Genomic DNA, 15,527 nt, shown 5'->3' with positions numbered 1-15,527 from the left:
AAGAGAATCCCGATTTTTTTCATGGTACTTTCACAATTATAATGGGCAATGTTTTTTCCTTCTTGTGACAATCCATCTTTAAAAGGTGCACCTTACAATCAACAGAATTTTAGATTCAATATGATATGTGCCAGGTACTAGGTAGGGATAGAGAATAAAGCATAGTCCTCGTCTCTAAGGAGTTTACAAATCCGGTGAAGAATGCAAGTAAACCAACAACGACAGTAAAATGTGATAGTTACAAATGAGAAATGAAGGAGACAGTGCAATGAACACACAAGAGGAGGCAGCTAAATCCTATGGAGTGGGAAGAAGCTGACATGCAAGACTTCCACAGGAGGTTTCCAGACCTTTTACTACATTGTCAAGGATCAGTGGTCCTGAGATCTACTATCGAACTCTAGTAATTCCCAGGATAAGGAACATATTTTAGCAACATGCAAAAGGAAAAATATATTAGAATATATTGACATCAAGTGAAGAAAACATTTCCAGAACTGGGAAATGGCTTTGTTCTACCAAACAAGATAACTCAGTAACCACCTTACCTGTCTTCTGGTAATTCAACTGGTTTAATCCGAAAGTCTCCATTTATGACAATTTCATGGGCTATGGTCATGTTAGTTACTCCTTTTGCTGTCTCTAGAAGTTCTTCTACTGTCACGAATCGAGGAGGACTAGCTATAACAAAAATCCAGTGTAAGAGGTCTGTTCCTCTAGATTAGGATTTCTATTAAATTAAGGAGAAGGTAGTGGCTCTGGTACCAGCTAATAATTTCAGTTATCCCTTTACTTATGAAAATATTCTGGCAATTTCAAATAGAATTTTACCTATTTCATATTCTTTTTTTTCTTTTAACCTAGAATCCTAAAAGCACAGATCATTTACAATACTCAAAACATCTTTTTTTTTTTTTTGCCAAAACTGGTCAGTGGAAAATAATTACAGTAAACTAAGACTTAGAAAAACTTTTTAAAGTTACTGATTATCACTTTTTAAAGTTACTGATTATCATCTTCCCAGCAAGCTGAGAATTTTTTCTAATCCCTATGCCTCCTGTCTACCCTAAATGGAAAACAGACACCAGATTTAGGATCTTCTCTTTTGTTCCCATCAGCAGTTTACATTTTGCTCCATCGTTAACACTGTGCCTTGAACCAGTCTCCCCAAATTAAAATAGCCTTGAGCCAGGTGCTGTTTAAACAGTGCTAAAACCACTACCCTGTACAGGATACTAGGACAATATAAGAATTCTGAAGTTGACAAATGAACAAATTAGAGTGTGTGACACAAGAATTTGTAGAATGCAGGCCCACTGAATCAAAAACCTCAGAGTCATCTCTGACTTCTCCCTTTCCACTGCTCTGTTATCCAGGTCCTGCAGATTTTACTTCTGTGTCAACTGTGGCAATAGCCTCATAACTGGTCTCTGTTCTTTGCTTTCTTTTGATAAAGTTTGAGATTTATCTTCCATAAAAAAAGTTCTCACAAATCTCCCCAGGTGTTCTAAGCCAAGGAACAAAGGGTAATTCCTACTTTTAAAAAGTCTATGATTAAATACTTGCATTTTTGGTTTATCAGTTATATCTCAATAAAGCTGGGTTATTTTGTTTGCTTTTTAAAAAAGCCCATGATAGCAGGTCTTTAGTTTATGTCAGAATCACAGGGAAGGCTTAAGAAGACAGATTGCTGGGCCCCCTCTCAGGGTTCTGATTTAGCCTGTCTGGATGGGGCTGGAGAACTGCATCTCTCATAAGACTCCAGCTGATACTGATGGTTTCAGAAACCACACTTTGAAAAGCACTGGCCTAGAAGATGATTATATTAATTTTATGTAATGGTGATAAGATCCGGGCTTAAAATGAGATAAAAATGCCACTGGTTTACACAGGGTTTAAAACATAAAGATCTTCCTAGGTTAGTGAAAAGTTATTTTCCCTCTTCTTTCACTTTTTTCTTTTGCTCACCAGAAAAAGGAATCAAATCTAAGAGCTGGTCATATTCTGTCTGGTAAAAATCTTTATTTACTCACATAAGGAGAAGTTGAGAAAACTCACAAAATTTTTTTCAGCATTTCCAGGGAATATTAATAAAAATAATAAAGAATATTGGCTTTGTGGATATTGGTAAAATGCAATAAATATCTAAAATCAAGGCCCAACAGATCTTTTCAATTCTCAGTATTATTTAGATGTCAATTTCTACCAAATTGATCTACCGATAAAACGCAATCCCAATCAAAATCCCAGCAAAGTTTTTGTTGAAATTGCCAGACTGATTCTAAAATTTGTATGGAAATGCACAGGACCTAGAAAAGCCAAAACTATTTTGAAAACGAAGAATAAAGTTGGAGGACTTATACTAAGTGATTTCAAGATTTACTATAATGCTAATAATCAAGTCAGTGTGCGTCTCTCATGAGGACAGACATATAGACGAACTGAACAGAGCAGAGGATCCAAAAATAGACTGATGCACACACATACATATGTATATTTGTGGTCAATAAGGCAAGATTCGTTTTTTTATCAAATAGTGCTGGAACAATTAGAAATCTATAAATAATAGAATGACCCTCAACCCTTACCTCACATGATAAATAAAAACTAACTCAAAATGAACTGCAGACCTAAATATAAAAGCTAAAACTATAAGACTTCCAAGAGAAAACACAGACAAAAATCTTTGCAATCTTGGATTAGGCAAAATTTCTTAGATAGGATACAAAAAGCTTAAAATGTAAGAGAAAAAACTGATAAATTAAACTTTACCAAAAGTCAAAACTTTTGCTCTGTGGAAGACTCTATTAAGAAAATGAGGGACTTCCCCGGTGGTCCAGCAGGTTCAAGACTCTGTTCCCAATGCAGGGGCCTGGGTTCGATCCCTGGTTGGGGAACTAGATCTTGCATGTATGCCACAACTAAGAAGTCCACATGCCACAACTAAAAAAAAAAAAAGATCCCGCATGCTGCAGTCACTTTGGAAAACAGTCTCTCAGTTTCTTACCAAGTAAAACACACATACACTTACCACATGACCCAGCAACCCCATTCCTAGGTCTTTACCCAAGAAAATTGTAAACATATGGCTATGTAAAGACTTGTACTCAAATGTTCATAGCAGCTTTCTTCATAACATTCAAAACCTGGAACTAATCCAAATGTCAGTAACAGCAGAATGGATAAACAACTGTAGTATAACTATACCATGTAATAGTACTCAGCAATAAAAAAGGAACAAACTACTGACACATGCAAAACCATGGATGAATCCTAAAAGCATTATCCCTAGTGAAAAAGTGAGATACAAAAGACTGTACAGTAGGGACTTCCCTGGTGGCGCAGTGGTTAAGAATCCACCTGCCAATGCAGGGGACAAGGGTTTGAGCCCTGGTCCAGGAAGATCCCACATGCCATGGAGCAACTAAGCCCGTGCACCACAGCTACTGAGCCTGCGCTCTAAAGCCCGTGAGCCACAACTACTGAAGCCCACGTGCCAAAACTACTGAAGCCTGCGTGCCTAGAGCCCACGCTCCACAACAAGAGAAGCCACCGCAATGAGAAGCCCGCGCACCGTAATGAAGAGTAGCCCCTGCTCGCTGCAACTAGAGAAAGCCCGTGCACAGCAACAAAGACCCAACGCAGCCAAAAATAAATAAATAAATATTTTAAAAAACTGTTGCTAAATTGTTACAGCATTTGTGCACTGACGCTCTGTTACAGAAACTGAAAACCTCATTAAGTTAAACATGCCCTTTGGGAGCCTGGCAAACAGATTCCAAAATAAAATGAAGGTCTAATTCAGAATGGCTTACTCTCACCTTCCTTCACTAAGGGGTTCTGGGACCAGAAAAGTCTACACACTCTAAAGAGATGCTTCTAGTCACACAAGTAGATGGACATTTATTGAGGGCAGATGGCAAATGTCACCCAAAGAGCTACTATAGACTGAGTATAGTGAAGCAAGGGTAAAGCTTATCCATTGAACATATTACACTGTGTGGAAATGGTTTGTTACAGTATCTTCCTCACTAGATTGCAAGCTCTAGGAGGACGGAGAGCATGTGTGCCTGGTTCACTGCTGGACTCCCGCTACACAGTGTGCACTCAATCAACACTGATTGATTAACTAAACATAGGGACACCATAATTCAGTCTGGTCTTGCACTTTAGAAAGGTAAGAACTTGGTGTCACCCGTTTATCTAATGAATCTCATAAGGACCTGATTTAATAAATTAAAATGCTAAATGGGAAATATTAACTGGAATAACAATTGATGTTTTTCATCTGAATATGGCAACTTTTACTGATCAACTAGGTGAGTAAATGCTAGAGCAAAAGGTGCATTGTGAGCAGAGAATTAAAGTATATTAAAGGGACTTCCCTGGTGGCACAGTGGTTAAGAATCGCCTGCCAATGCAGGGGACAGGGGTTCGAGCCCTGGTCGGGGAAGATCCCACATGCTGTGGAGCAACTGGGCCCGTGCATCACAGCTACTGAGCCTACTCTCTAGAGCCTGCAAGTCACAACTACTGAAGCCCACGCACCTAGATCCCGTGCTCCGCAACAAGAGAGGCCACCACAATGAGAAGCCCACACACCGGAACTAGAGAAAGCCCACGCACAGCAACAAAAAGCCAATGCAGCCAAAAATAAATAAATTAATTTTTCAGAAAAAGTATAAAAAACTCCAAAAAAAAAATGATACAAATGAATCTGTATACAAAACAGTAACAGACTCAGAGACACAGAAAAACAAACTTATGGTTACCAAAAGGGAAAGGGAGAGGGGTAGGGATAAATTAGGAGTATGGAATTAACAGATATAAACTAGTATACATAAAATAGATAAGCAACAAGGATTTACCGTATAGCACAGAGAACTATATGCAATATCTTGTAATAACATATAAAGGAAAATAATCTGAAAATATATATATATATATACACATAACTGAATCACTTTGCTATACACCTGAAACTAACACAATATTGTAAATCAACTATACTTCAATTTTTAAAAATCACTATTAGAATAAAAGGGTAATATTGGTGCAGGCAAGATCACTGGTAAAGGCTAAAATCAGTGAGTTGAAGTTTAAGCAGAAACAGGATGTCTGCATAGTCCCAAAATATTGTAAGCAGATAGGGTAGGTAGGTGGTCTCCAAAGAAAAAGAACCAGGCATGACTCTCTTGACACAAGATGCCATTTTTGACCGAAGCCACTCTGTGATGTAAGCCTGGCCACAGTGCTTGCCCTTGAACAGATCTCAGTAATTTAGTAAGATATGCATAACAATGTGATACATATCTTTGAGTTCTGCAGGAACTAAGGCCCCCACCCAGGTGGAGGATGGTAACTGCATGCTGAGACCCCAGACTCGTCAGAACCGGAGGAATGATGATGTTGACCTTTTTCTACATTCTGTATCAGGTACTAAAAGTTCTGAACCCAAATTCCATTACATGCAGGGGAAGTGGGGTGAAGGTTTTTTCCCCACACCACCAAGCAATTCTCTGACACCAGACGGGTGTCGTACAGTTCAACTCAATTTTGACACTACCTGGAGACAGCATCAGATTCCACAGGTTAAGGACTCAGTCCTACAAGACTGAGTCCCCTGCCCCCCCCCGCCACTTCAGGCAACAGTCCCAAGTCCAGATTGTCACTTTTTTTTTTTTCCCTAACTGGATACCTTTTATTTATTTTTATTGCCTGGCTGGGATCTCCAGTTCAGTTTTAATTAAAAGTAGTAAGAGTAAATATCCTTGTCTTGTTCTCAAACCTACAGGGAGAAACATTCATTCTTTCACCATTGAGTATGATGTTAACTGTAAGAGTCTGTAAATGTCCTTTTATATTTTGTGGATGTTCTCTTCTTTATTTGCTGAGAGTTTTTACCATAAACTGATGTTAAATGTTATCAAAATAAGTCTATTTGTTTTAAACAAACACATTATTTTGCTTCCTATGAACCAGGCACCATTCTAAAATGCTTTACAAATAGTATCTCATTTAATCCTCTAACAATCCTAGTAACATGAACTAGTTTTGAACTAATAGTGAATTACTATTGTCCCCATTCAGATAAAGAAATAGGCATAGAGAGGTTAAGTAACTTGCCCAAAATGACATGGCTAGTAAGTAGCAAGTCACCTCTGCTTCTGACAGACTGGCTACGGATGGGAAGTTCCAACAACCTCTCCTTGCGTTCAATTAATTCACTAGAGCAGCTCATGGAAGTCACAGAAACATTTTACATACTAGATTATTGGTTTATTATAAAAGGATGTAACTCAGAAACAGCCAGATGGAAGAGGTGCATAGGGCAAGGTATAGGGAAGCAGTGTGCCACTCTCCCAGCACCTCCACATCTTCACCAACCCAGAAGCTCCCTGAACCCCATCCTTCGGGGTTTTTATGCGGGCTTCATTACATAGGCAAACTTGATTAAATAATTGGCCATTGGCAACTGATACAACATCCAGCTCCACCCTCCTCCCCAGAGGTGGGGGTGGGAGGGTGGGACTGAAAGTTCCAACCCTCTAATCACAAGGCTGAGTCCCTTGGCAAACAAGATGCCATCCTTCGGTTAGGTTACCTAGGTGCTTTCCAAGTCTAACAAAAGACATCTTTCTAGCTCTCATCACTTAGGAAATTCCAATAGTTTAGCAGCTCTGTGCCAGAAATAGGACGAAAACCAAACATTCCCTATAATAAATCACAGTATCACAGTTACCAATAGCAGTTCTACCCTTAAAACATTATTCTGTATTGTAATTTGCAAGGCTAAAGGCTATCTTTTTGCTTTTAATTTGTAGCATCCCAGATGTGATTTTAGAGTTACTTATAAATTCAGTTTGGGAGAAATGTCTGCAAACAGCTAATTTCATATTTTATAAATTCTTATTTATGCTCTATGCAGGCAGTGATGTCTCCTGACCTGGTCCCCAGACTATGGGGTCTTAGTTTTACCACTGGAGTCCACAGCCCTATACCTACCTATTACTACAAGGAGAAAGAGCAAGAAAGCCAATATTTTAGGTCATTGATTTTAAACCTCATTTTGATATGGACCTCTATGAGAATTTAATGAAAGCTTCCATGACCTTCTTCCTAGAAAAATACACATACACACACATGTTGATACACTTTTTTGACTGTTCCTGGGTTCCCCAACTCTTGATCATGGGTCCCAGGATAAGTTGCCTTAAGGACATAACCACATACAATTTCAGATAGTCTAGTGTTGGCCTGACATTAATTTGGAATCATGCCATCAAACTGACAGGATGCCAAAGACAAGGACATTAATCAAAGTACAACTGAAGATCTAAACCAAAGGTACTTCTTTACCAGAAACTGCAAGTGATAAAACTACCATATTGCCATAGACAGCCACATTACAGCTATCAGTCCTTGGTATCTTTAAATGCAACAGATGGGGGAATTCCCTGGTGGTCCAGTGGTTAGGACTCTGCACTTTCACTGCCCAGGGTGTGGGTTCAATCCCTGGTCGAGGAACTAAAATCCCACAAGCCACGTGACGCGGCCAAAAAAAAAAAATTTTTTTTTATAGTAAGTAAATAAATGCAACAGATGACATGTTAGTAGCAGTAGTATTAACAACTAATGTTTACTGAGCATTTATTATGTGCCAAGCACTGTTCTAAGGGCTTTACATGAATTCATTTAAACTTTTCAACGACCCTAAGAGATAACGTGTATTTTCCTCATTTTAAAAACGAGAAAACAGATGGTTTCTAACTATACATATTGGAGACAAGGCCTAACACATGCATGATAGGCTGTTATTAACAGCATATTTCCTTCCCTGAACACAATTTGACCTAGCAGTATATTTATCAAAATCTATGTGATAATAAACCACAATAAAATGGGGTCCACCAATGTTTGCTATAAGAATACTCTGTTGACTAATAAATTACCTGGGAGGGGCTTTTATCATTTTAAAAGAAACACACCTTAAACCCCAAAATGTTTGTACTTCTTCCAAATATGAAGGATTACTGATCATCTATACTTTAAAGAGATAACATCAACACTAACATTCTTAGACTATGACACCCCCTCTTAAAACTTTCATTTTTGCACTCACTTCAAAAACCTCGAGTGTTCTTAATAAAAGACATGAGCTGGAGCAACTGCTGGGAATGCATGCGGAAACTGCCACCCTTTCATCTACGAAGCCTGCTCCCTGCCAGGGATCTGAAGTGACTTCACCACACACAGTTAGCAAAGTGAATCCCCTCAGCCTTGTGGGAACTAAGCCCCCAGGCAGTGAAGTTAGGGTGGGGAGAACTCACTCACAGTCAAAAACTTTTTTTTTCAACCTGCACAAGCACAGTCCTAGCTGGGACCTGCCTTGGGCTTTTCAAACACTCTTTTAATTAAAGCTGCTATTTGCACTCCACCTTCCTATTTCTCAGAGCATTTCAGACAAACTGGAATGTCACTGAGGCTGGAGGAAAACAGGAATATTCTGGACATTATTCTAAAATTGTAATTTCTCATGCAATTGAAAACCCAAAAGTGACTAGGCTGTCAGTCGCTAATGCTAAAATGCTAATTATTGGCAATGTTATCATATTATTAGAACCTAGTTCAAGGCCACATGCACAAGGAAGCATAATAAAAATATCATCTGAAAACAATGAAGATATTGCTTCTAACCAAAGTCAAATGTGCTTACAGTGAGGTCTTTGCACTCTTTGGGTGCTAGGAGAGCCCGACTTTATTTTCTGTAAAGCTTCATCAGAACCTTCCACAGCATCTTCAAGGCCTTGCTCAGAATCATTTGATTTTGATTTTCCTTCTTCGTTTATATTGGACTTGTCAAGGTTTTCAGACATTCTCAATTAAGTTCATTCACTTTCCTAGGGGGAAAAAGAAAATGAACCAAAATGTTCTTGCTCTGACACTAACTAGCAGTGTGACTCTGGGCAAATGATTTAACTTCTTTGGCTTTCAGATTTCTCATCTGTAAAAATCAATGGGTTGGCTAAAGTCTTATCCAGCTATAATATTCTACTTCAGTGATTAAACAGACCACCTGTAAAACGACACTTGTAACTATCAAATTTATGGACCTGTACTTCAGAGAGTAACAAGTTCGAATACTTCTGTCCCAATCTGAGTACCATGTCATGAGAACACAGGACCTTAAACTGTTGGGAGGTAACACTATAAACTGCCTGCTTCTATATATATATATATATATATATTTTTTTTTTTTTTTTTTTTTTTTTTTTGCGGTACGCGGGCCTCTCACTGTTGTGGCCTCTCCCGTTGCGGAGCACAGGCTCCGGACGCGCAGGCTCAGCGGCCATGGCTCACGGGCCCAGCCGCTCTGCGGCATGTGGGATCTTCCCGGTCGGGGGCACAAACCCATGTCCTCTGCATCGGCAGGCGGGCTCTCAGCCACTGCGCCACCAGGAAAGCCCCCTGAATCTATTTTAATCAAAGGTGATTCAATTCTTAAATTCTTTACTTTCAGTCCTGAGAAGTGATAGGAAAACTCTGGAAATAATGCTTTTCATCGGGCTTCGAATTAAACATACACTAGGCTGAGGAGTTGGTTCCCTGATCCTCTTATGTGGATAAGACACCTGGGGATGACAAACAGAAGGCAGAATCTCATGGAGCATTTAGGAAAAATGTGTGGGGCAAATTATTTTTGTTAACTTCTTGCCAGTCAGCAGGAAAAGATGGTGAGTAAAGTAGGAAGTTGCAGACAACCATAATGTATGTGGTTGGGAGGGATTTTAATTGTCTTAGTTGCTGATTAGAAGAAGAGTAACACTTAACACGCTGGTTTGGGCCTGGTTAATAAAGGCCTGGAATAGTAACCTCTGAATTACTATAAATGGTTTTTGTAAAGTTTTTTTTTCCCTAGAGTTCTCTATTCTTAATGTGTTTCTAAGTAAGGGCAAAGAAAGACACAACATTTTCTGCATTTATAATACTGAAAATATTAGCATTTGTACTATCAGCACTTGGAGATCACAAAACATTTTCATAAGCACTAATCAGACTTTATTACATACCTGGATGTTAATCCAGGGATCAAAAGAAATGACTATTTTCAGGAGGTTTGGCAGATTCTCTTCTGTACATTAGAAAAGAAGAATCACTTGATATAATTAACTGAACATCAGATACCCCCATTAAATAGAATGAAGCTATTGGAATTGACATTTTCAGGCCTGTATTATTAACACGAAGGTTGCTTTAACGTAGCTCCCTTTTACCTTCCAGCAACCCACTCCAGACACCCATCTCCTCTGTCCTAAATCCTGTCTGGCTCTAGAAATGCTCCAAGACCCAAAAGATAACATTACTAGCATATTCTATGAGAAAGGACCAACAAAAACACTTCTAATTTTATCCTCTTCATATGCTGGGAATTAGCTCAGAAGGATGAAGTAACGCATTCTGTGCAAAAAGGAGGAAAATCAGGATTTCCAGGTCTTTAATACTAAGTTTAGTAAACTAACCCATCCTTGTAAAATTCGGCTCAACGCCTACCTCCTCCCAGGTCACTTCCCAACCTCACCAATGTTTGCACCTTTCTCTGAACTCCTGTAGGGATGGCTATTAGACATCTGGCATTCATCATTGCCTTAAATCCAATTCAAAATATCCTGATTTAAATAGGAATACAAAGATGAAAAGGCATGGTCTAGAGAGGGAGAGAGACAGTCTTACAAGGAAATATAGTGAAACTTAAGCGTTAATGGCATTATGAAATCACTAGGGGAATACAGCAGAGGGAGAAACTAATTCTGCCTGGAAGGAGGTTGAGATAACCTTACCAGAATAGGTGACATTTGAGCTTGTCTTTTTGAAAAGAGTAGGATTTCACCCAATTAAAAACCAACTGGAGAGAATTCCCTGGCGGTCCAGTGGCTAGGACTCAGCACTTCCACTGCAGAGGAGATGGGTTCGATCCCTGGTCGGGGAACTAATATCTGGCAAGCCAGGCTGTGCGGCCAAAAAAAATAAAAAAACAAAAAACTATCTGGAGGTGAAAAGGGGGGCCTTTCACAAAGGGCAGCATTTCACTCAAAGGGCACAAGCGAAAGCAGAAGAAAATAAGTAGACGAACAAGCAGCAGGTGATGAAGGAGAGATGGGTTGGGGTCAGATGGTAAAATTACAAGTTCTTATTTTTTAAAAAACTCTTCAACTAGATTTTTAACTTCTTAAGGGCCAGACCAACCACATTCCCTACGTATACTCCACACATATAAGTATATCCTTCAAACAGATACCCACTAAGTATTTGTTGATAGCTGTGTCATCTCTTTAATGTCAGTTTATACGGGACGCATGGGCGTTGGTATCAGACATAGCTGGGTTCCAATTCTGGCTCTTTACTAGCTGTGTTAACTTCAATTTCCTCAACTGTAAAATGCAGCTACCTGCCTCTTGGGTTTGGGGGACGTGTAAACGACAGAGCGTACATAACGACAGCTGGCGCACAACAGGCTTCCCACAAATGGTAACTATAATTAGAGGACTACAGGATCTAGCGAGGAACCATTTAACTGCGTACAGCGTGCTCATTCACTCAACAAGCCCCAACTCCTGCTATGCCTAAAAAGGGAACCGAGGGGTAGAAGACCCTCGCACTTGCCGTGAAGACCGTCTATCTGAGCCGCAAGCCGAGCCCAAGCTGCTCACAAGAGACTCCCCCAGGAGGAAGGGTCTTTCAGCCAAAGAGCTCTGTCCAGCGCCGGCGAGAATCACCTCCCCTAGCACTCAGCGCCACTCACACCCAGCGTCCGGATTCCGTTGTAAACAACTGTTTGGGCCGGCGAGGGAGTGGCAGGGCCGGGAGCAAGCAAAGGAAGCGGGGCGCGCCTGGAGGACGGCCTCGAGGGGTGGGACAAAGGCCGCGCTAAGACTCAACCCTCCCGCCTTCTCTGCCTCTTCCTCGCCTCCACCCGACATCGCCGGGAACTGACCGACAGAAAAAGGCGAAGAAATGCCTGTAATCTCGACCTTGTTCCTCCCGTGCGGGCCCCGCAGGGCTGCCAGCCTCCGCTTCGCTCACCTGCAGCGGAGTCGGCGTCCTCCCTCCTGCCGCTCGGCCGGGAATCTGACTGGGGCTGGCGCCGCGGCGGAGGCGGGGAGGATGCGCGTCGGGAAGGGCGGTTCAGCCTCTGCCCCTCCGAGGCCGCACCCCTCACTGCGCTGCGAGCAGTCCTCCTCTACCGGCTCGGGTGGGCAGCGGCCAGCGCCGCAGCTCCTCAGCGTCGGACAGCGGGAGCGAGCTCTCAGCCCGGAGGCGCCGGTCCCACGCAGGGCGACGCCATGTTTCCGTACGGAAAGGCGGGAGGCGCGGCCGGATGCCGGCGGAGAGAGTCCAGTGGGCAGTGACTCGGAGCCGGGAGGCACCCCCACGCCACAGAGGGCGGCGCCATGTTTCCGTACGGAAAGGCGGGCGGCGGGAGGGGGGGTCGCGGAGCCAGTCAAATAACGGAAAAGGGTTGGCAGTTTAGCTGCAAAGCTTTCCCCGCCCTGGTTTTCAAATTTAAATATTACATCACGTTTTGCAGCAGCGTATAGTTCATTCCCCTCCCCTCATTTTGGCTGTTAGAAAAAAGGCACGCCCACCACCTTGATAGCCAAGTCTCATTTTAATGGCACAGATTCGGTTTGGTTTGGGTCATCTCTTTTATCTAAGTGGCTGCTACACTTTGTCGACAGGAAGAGCGAGATTTTAGCCCTGAAAAGATGGAAGATGAGGGGGCAAACACGTCCCATGAGGGTTCAGCTCGGTTTAGACAGTTGAGAAACAGTGAGCACTCAGCATTTTATGTGCCGTCTGCGTTCTAGAAAGGAAACATCCCATGTTAAGACAAGCTTGTTCTGGAGCCTCCTTTCCTTTTGTCCCAGGTACCCGGGCCGTGGCTATCGCGGCGCTGGATAACTAGAAAACCATGCTTTTCTCAGCCTGTAGTAGTAAGACAGTAAGCTAAACGAATAGAAATAGTTTTGGGGCCTAATCTTAAAAAGTAAAAGCTACGTGGCTCAACTGTTCGTTAGTAAAATGCTTTAAGACTGAGCATCAAACATATATGCCTTAAAATGAATGTAACAAGTCTCCTACCTGCAGCCTATAAAACCTGCTAAATTTAAGTAACTAGAACAAACAAGATGGAGTCGAATTAGTGCTTTCAAACACTACACCTCAGGCTTCCCTGGCGGCGCAGTGGTTAAGAATCCACCTGCCAGTGTAGGGGACACGGGTTCAAGCCTTGGTCGGGGAAGATCTCACATGCGGGGGAGCAACTAAACCTGCGTGCCACAACTACTGACCCTACGCTCTAGAGCCCGGGAGCCACAACTTCTGAATGCTCGCGCGCCTAGAGCCCGTGCTCCAAAGCAAAAGAAGCCACCGCAACGAGAAGCCCGCGCAACCGCAAGGTAAAGTAGTCCCCCAGCCCCCCTCCCTCCAAGGGGTGAAGAAACAAAGACCGAACGCAGCCAATAATAAATTAATAAATTTATTTTTTAAAAACGCTACATCTAAATTAATCACACGTGGAAAGTCACTCCTAAAGTATTGAAGACTGATGGCAATACAGCAACCTCAAACCATTCACTAACTAGCACATTGAAGTAAGAATTTTTCTCTTAAACACACACAGTTCTCAGATGAGGATTCACTTTAGAGGGGGGACACTCAGTTAACTGGAACTAAGATTTAGGCAGAAAACATTCAGTTCCCACTTCTGAGTCCAGACGAATATACCATAGTCTCTAGATGAGTGGTTCTCAACCCTGACTTCACCTCAGAATCTCCTGGGGAGCAGTGGTTCTAAAGCTATCATCTGAAGCTCAGGGGGGTGGGGTGAGTGGTGATGCCAGGCAAGACTTTTTAAGCTTCCCAGGTGACTCTAAGAGGCAGCCAGGCTAAAACCACCCTCCTAGAGAGATCTACCCCTACCTCCACGCCCCCAGTGAGAGTCCCCCTACCTTCCTTGAAGGATGAGTATAAACAATTTTCACATGTGGAGAAGATGCTGCAACACCACCAAAACCACTGATTCGACTTGGATGGCTCCCTTCTAATCTTTTGATATATTTTGAATTGTTTCCTTTAAATCTTAAAAACATTGACACATGTTCCAGTTTGCTTTTTGGCTACAAGAACTGGAAATTCAAATTACCTCAAGGTAAAGGGATTTCACTGACGGGCTACCTAGGGTTTGGAAGAAGCAAGCTGGCTGCTGCTCTAGATTATTACTACTCTATCATCTCCCCAGGACATACAGGATCTCTTTCATCACATCTCTACTCCTTGCTGCAGTTGGCTTCACTCCTCTCTACACTACAGACTAGCTTCTTTATTTTTCAGTCGTTCCTCCTTCAAAATTTAGATCTTTCTATACAGAATTTGATTGGCCAAGCTGATTTTTGTGCAGTCTCATTAGCCTCCAGGTAGGCTGTCCTTGGATCAGTGCACTGGATCAGTATCAGTTATATCTTACAAAAGATTGACATGCTAGCATATTGGTACATCATTTTAGTTTTCCCTACCTCTCATTAAAAGTCTAAATTTAAAGTTCAGCCTCATTTTATTATTTTTTCTTTGGTCATAATTCCTACATATTTTTTTAAGTTTATTTTTGGCTGTGTTGGGTCTTCATTGCTGCACGTGGGCTTTCTCCAGTTGCAGCGAGCGGGGGCTACTCTTTGTTGCGGTGCGCAAGCTTCTCATTGTAGTGGCTTCTCTTGTTGTGGAGCATGGGCTCTAGGCGTGCGGTCTTCAGTAGCTGTGGCACACGGACTCAGTAGTTGTGGCTCATGGGCTCTAGAGCGCAGGCTCAGTAGTTGTGGAGCACGGGCTTCTTTGCTCCGCAGCATGTGGGATCTTCCCAGACCAGGGCTCGAACCCGTGTCCCCTGCACTGGCAGGCGGACTCTTAACCACTGAGCCACCAGGGAAGTCCCTGTGGTTATGTTTTTAATGTCCTTATCTTTTAGCTATACATACTGAAACTTTATAGATGAAGTGATAGGATATATGAAATTTGCTGAGGTGGGAGCACAGAATAAACAAGATTGGCCATGGGTTGACAACTGTTGAAACTGGATGATGAGTACATGAGAGTTCATTATTCTGTTCTCCCCATATTTGTATATGTTTGAAATTTTCCACAATAAGCTTTAAAAGATGTTGAAGTTTTCAAAAGCATTAGGACAGCTCAATTTTTACTTGTCTACAGTTTATGGTAATTGACAAATTCACTGTAGCATAGCCTAAGTTTCTATCTTGTATCTTTAAGAAGTATACCTTTCAAGGTACAAACCATACTCCTATTAACTTGTAATTACAGACTTCCTTACTGTTTAATACTTTCTTACATAAACACTGCAATGTCATATCATTTAAATTCCTAGGATGTTCTATTAAGTGTCATGCACAATAATTATAAATCAACCCACCTAAAAGAGGTCAATACTTAACAGCAATACACCATCTAATACTCAG

At 41.7% G+C, this 15,527-nt stretch overlaps 1 protein-coding gene across 10 annotated transcripts in view; it reads right to left on the bottom strand.

Annotated features, from left to right (window-relative positions):
• The window catches only part of TCP11L1 (t-complex 11 like 1), a 33,277-nt gene extending 20,916 nt beyond the window's left edge, over positions 1-12,361 (bottom strand). The window contains exons 1-4 of one of the 10 annotated variants that reach the window (XM_032639405.1): positions 12,082-12,217; positions 10,071-10,132; positions 8,717-8,900; positions 549-681 (exon numbers count right to left, since the gene is read on the bottom strand). In XM_032639405.1, coding sequence (XP_032495296.1) covers positions 549-681; positions 8,717-8,876 — 293 coding nt within the window. In that variant the 5' untranslated portion in view covers positions 8,877-8,900; positions 10,071-10,132; positions 12,082-12,217. Of the gene's footprint in view, positions 1-548; positions 682-8,716; positions 8,901-10,070; positions 10,133-11,661; positions 11,847-12,081 lie in introns of those variants that run through there. The other 9 variants (XM_032639411.1, XR_004351003.1, XR_004351004.1 and 6 more) reach the window with 9 other exon arrangements.
• Positions 12,362-15,527: the final 3,166 nt, after the last annotated feature.

This window comes from Phocoena sinus, chromosome 8 (assembly GCF_008692025.1).
Source record: "Phocoena sinus isolate mPhoSin1 chromosome 8, mPhoSin1.pri, whole genome shotgun sequence".
NCBI classification, from domain to species: domain Eukaryota; kingdom Metazoa; phylum Chordata; class Mammalia; order Artiodactyla; family Phocoenidae; genus Phocoena; species Phocoena sinus.
Note: the sequence above shows the minus strand (reverse complement) of the source record. Positions and strands in the feature narration are given on the sequence as shown.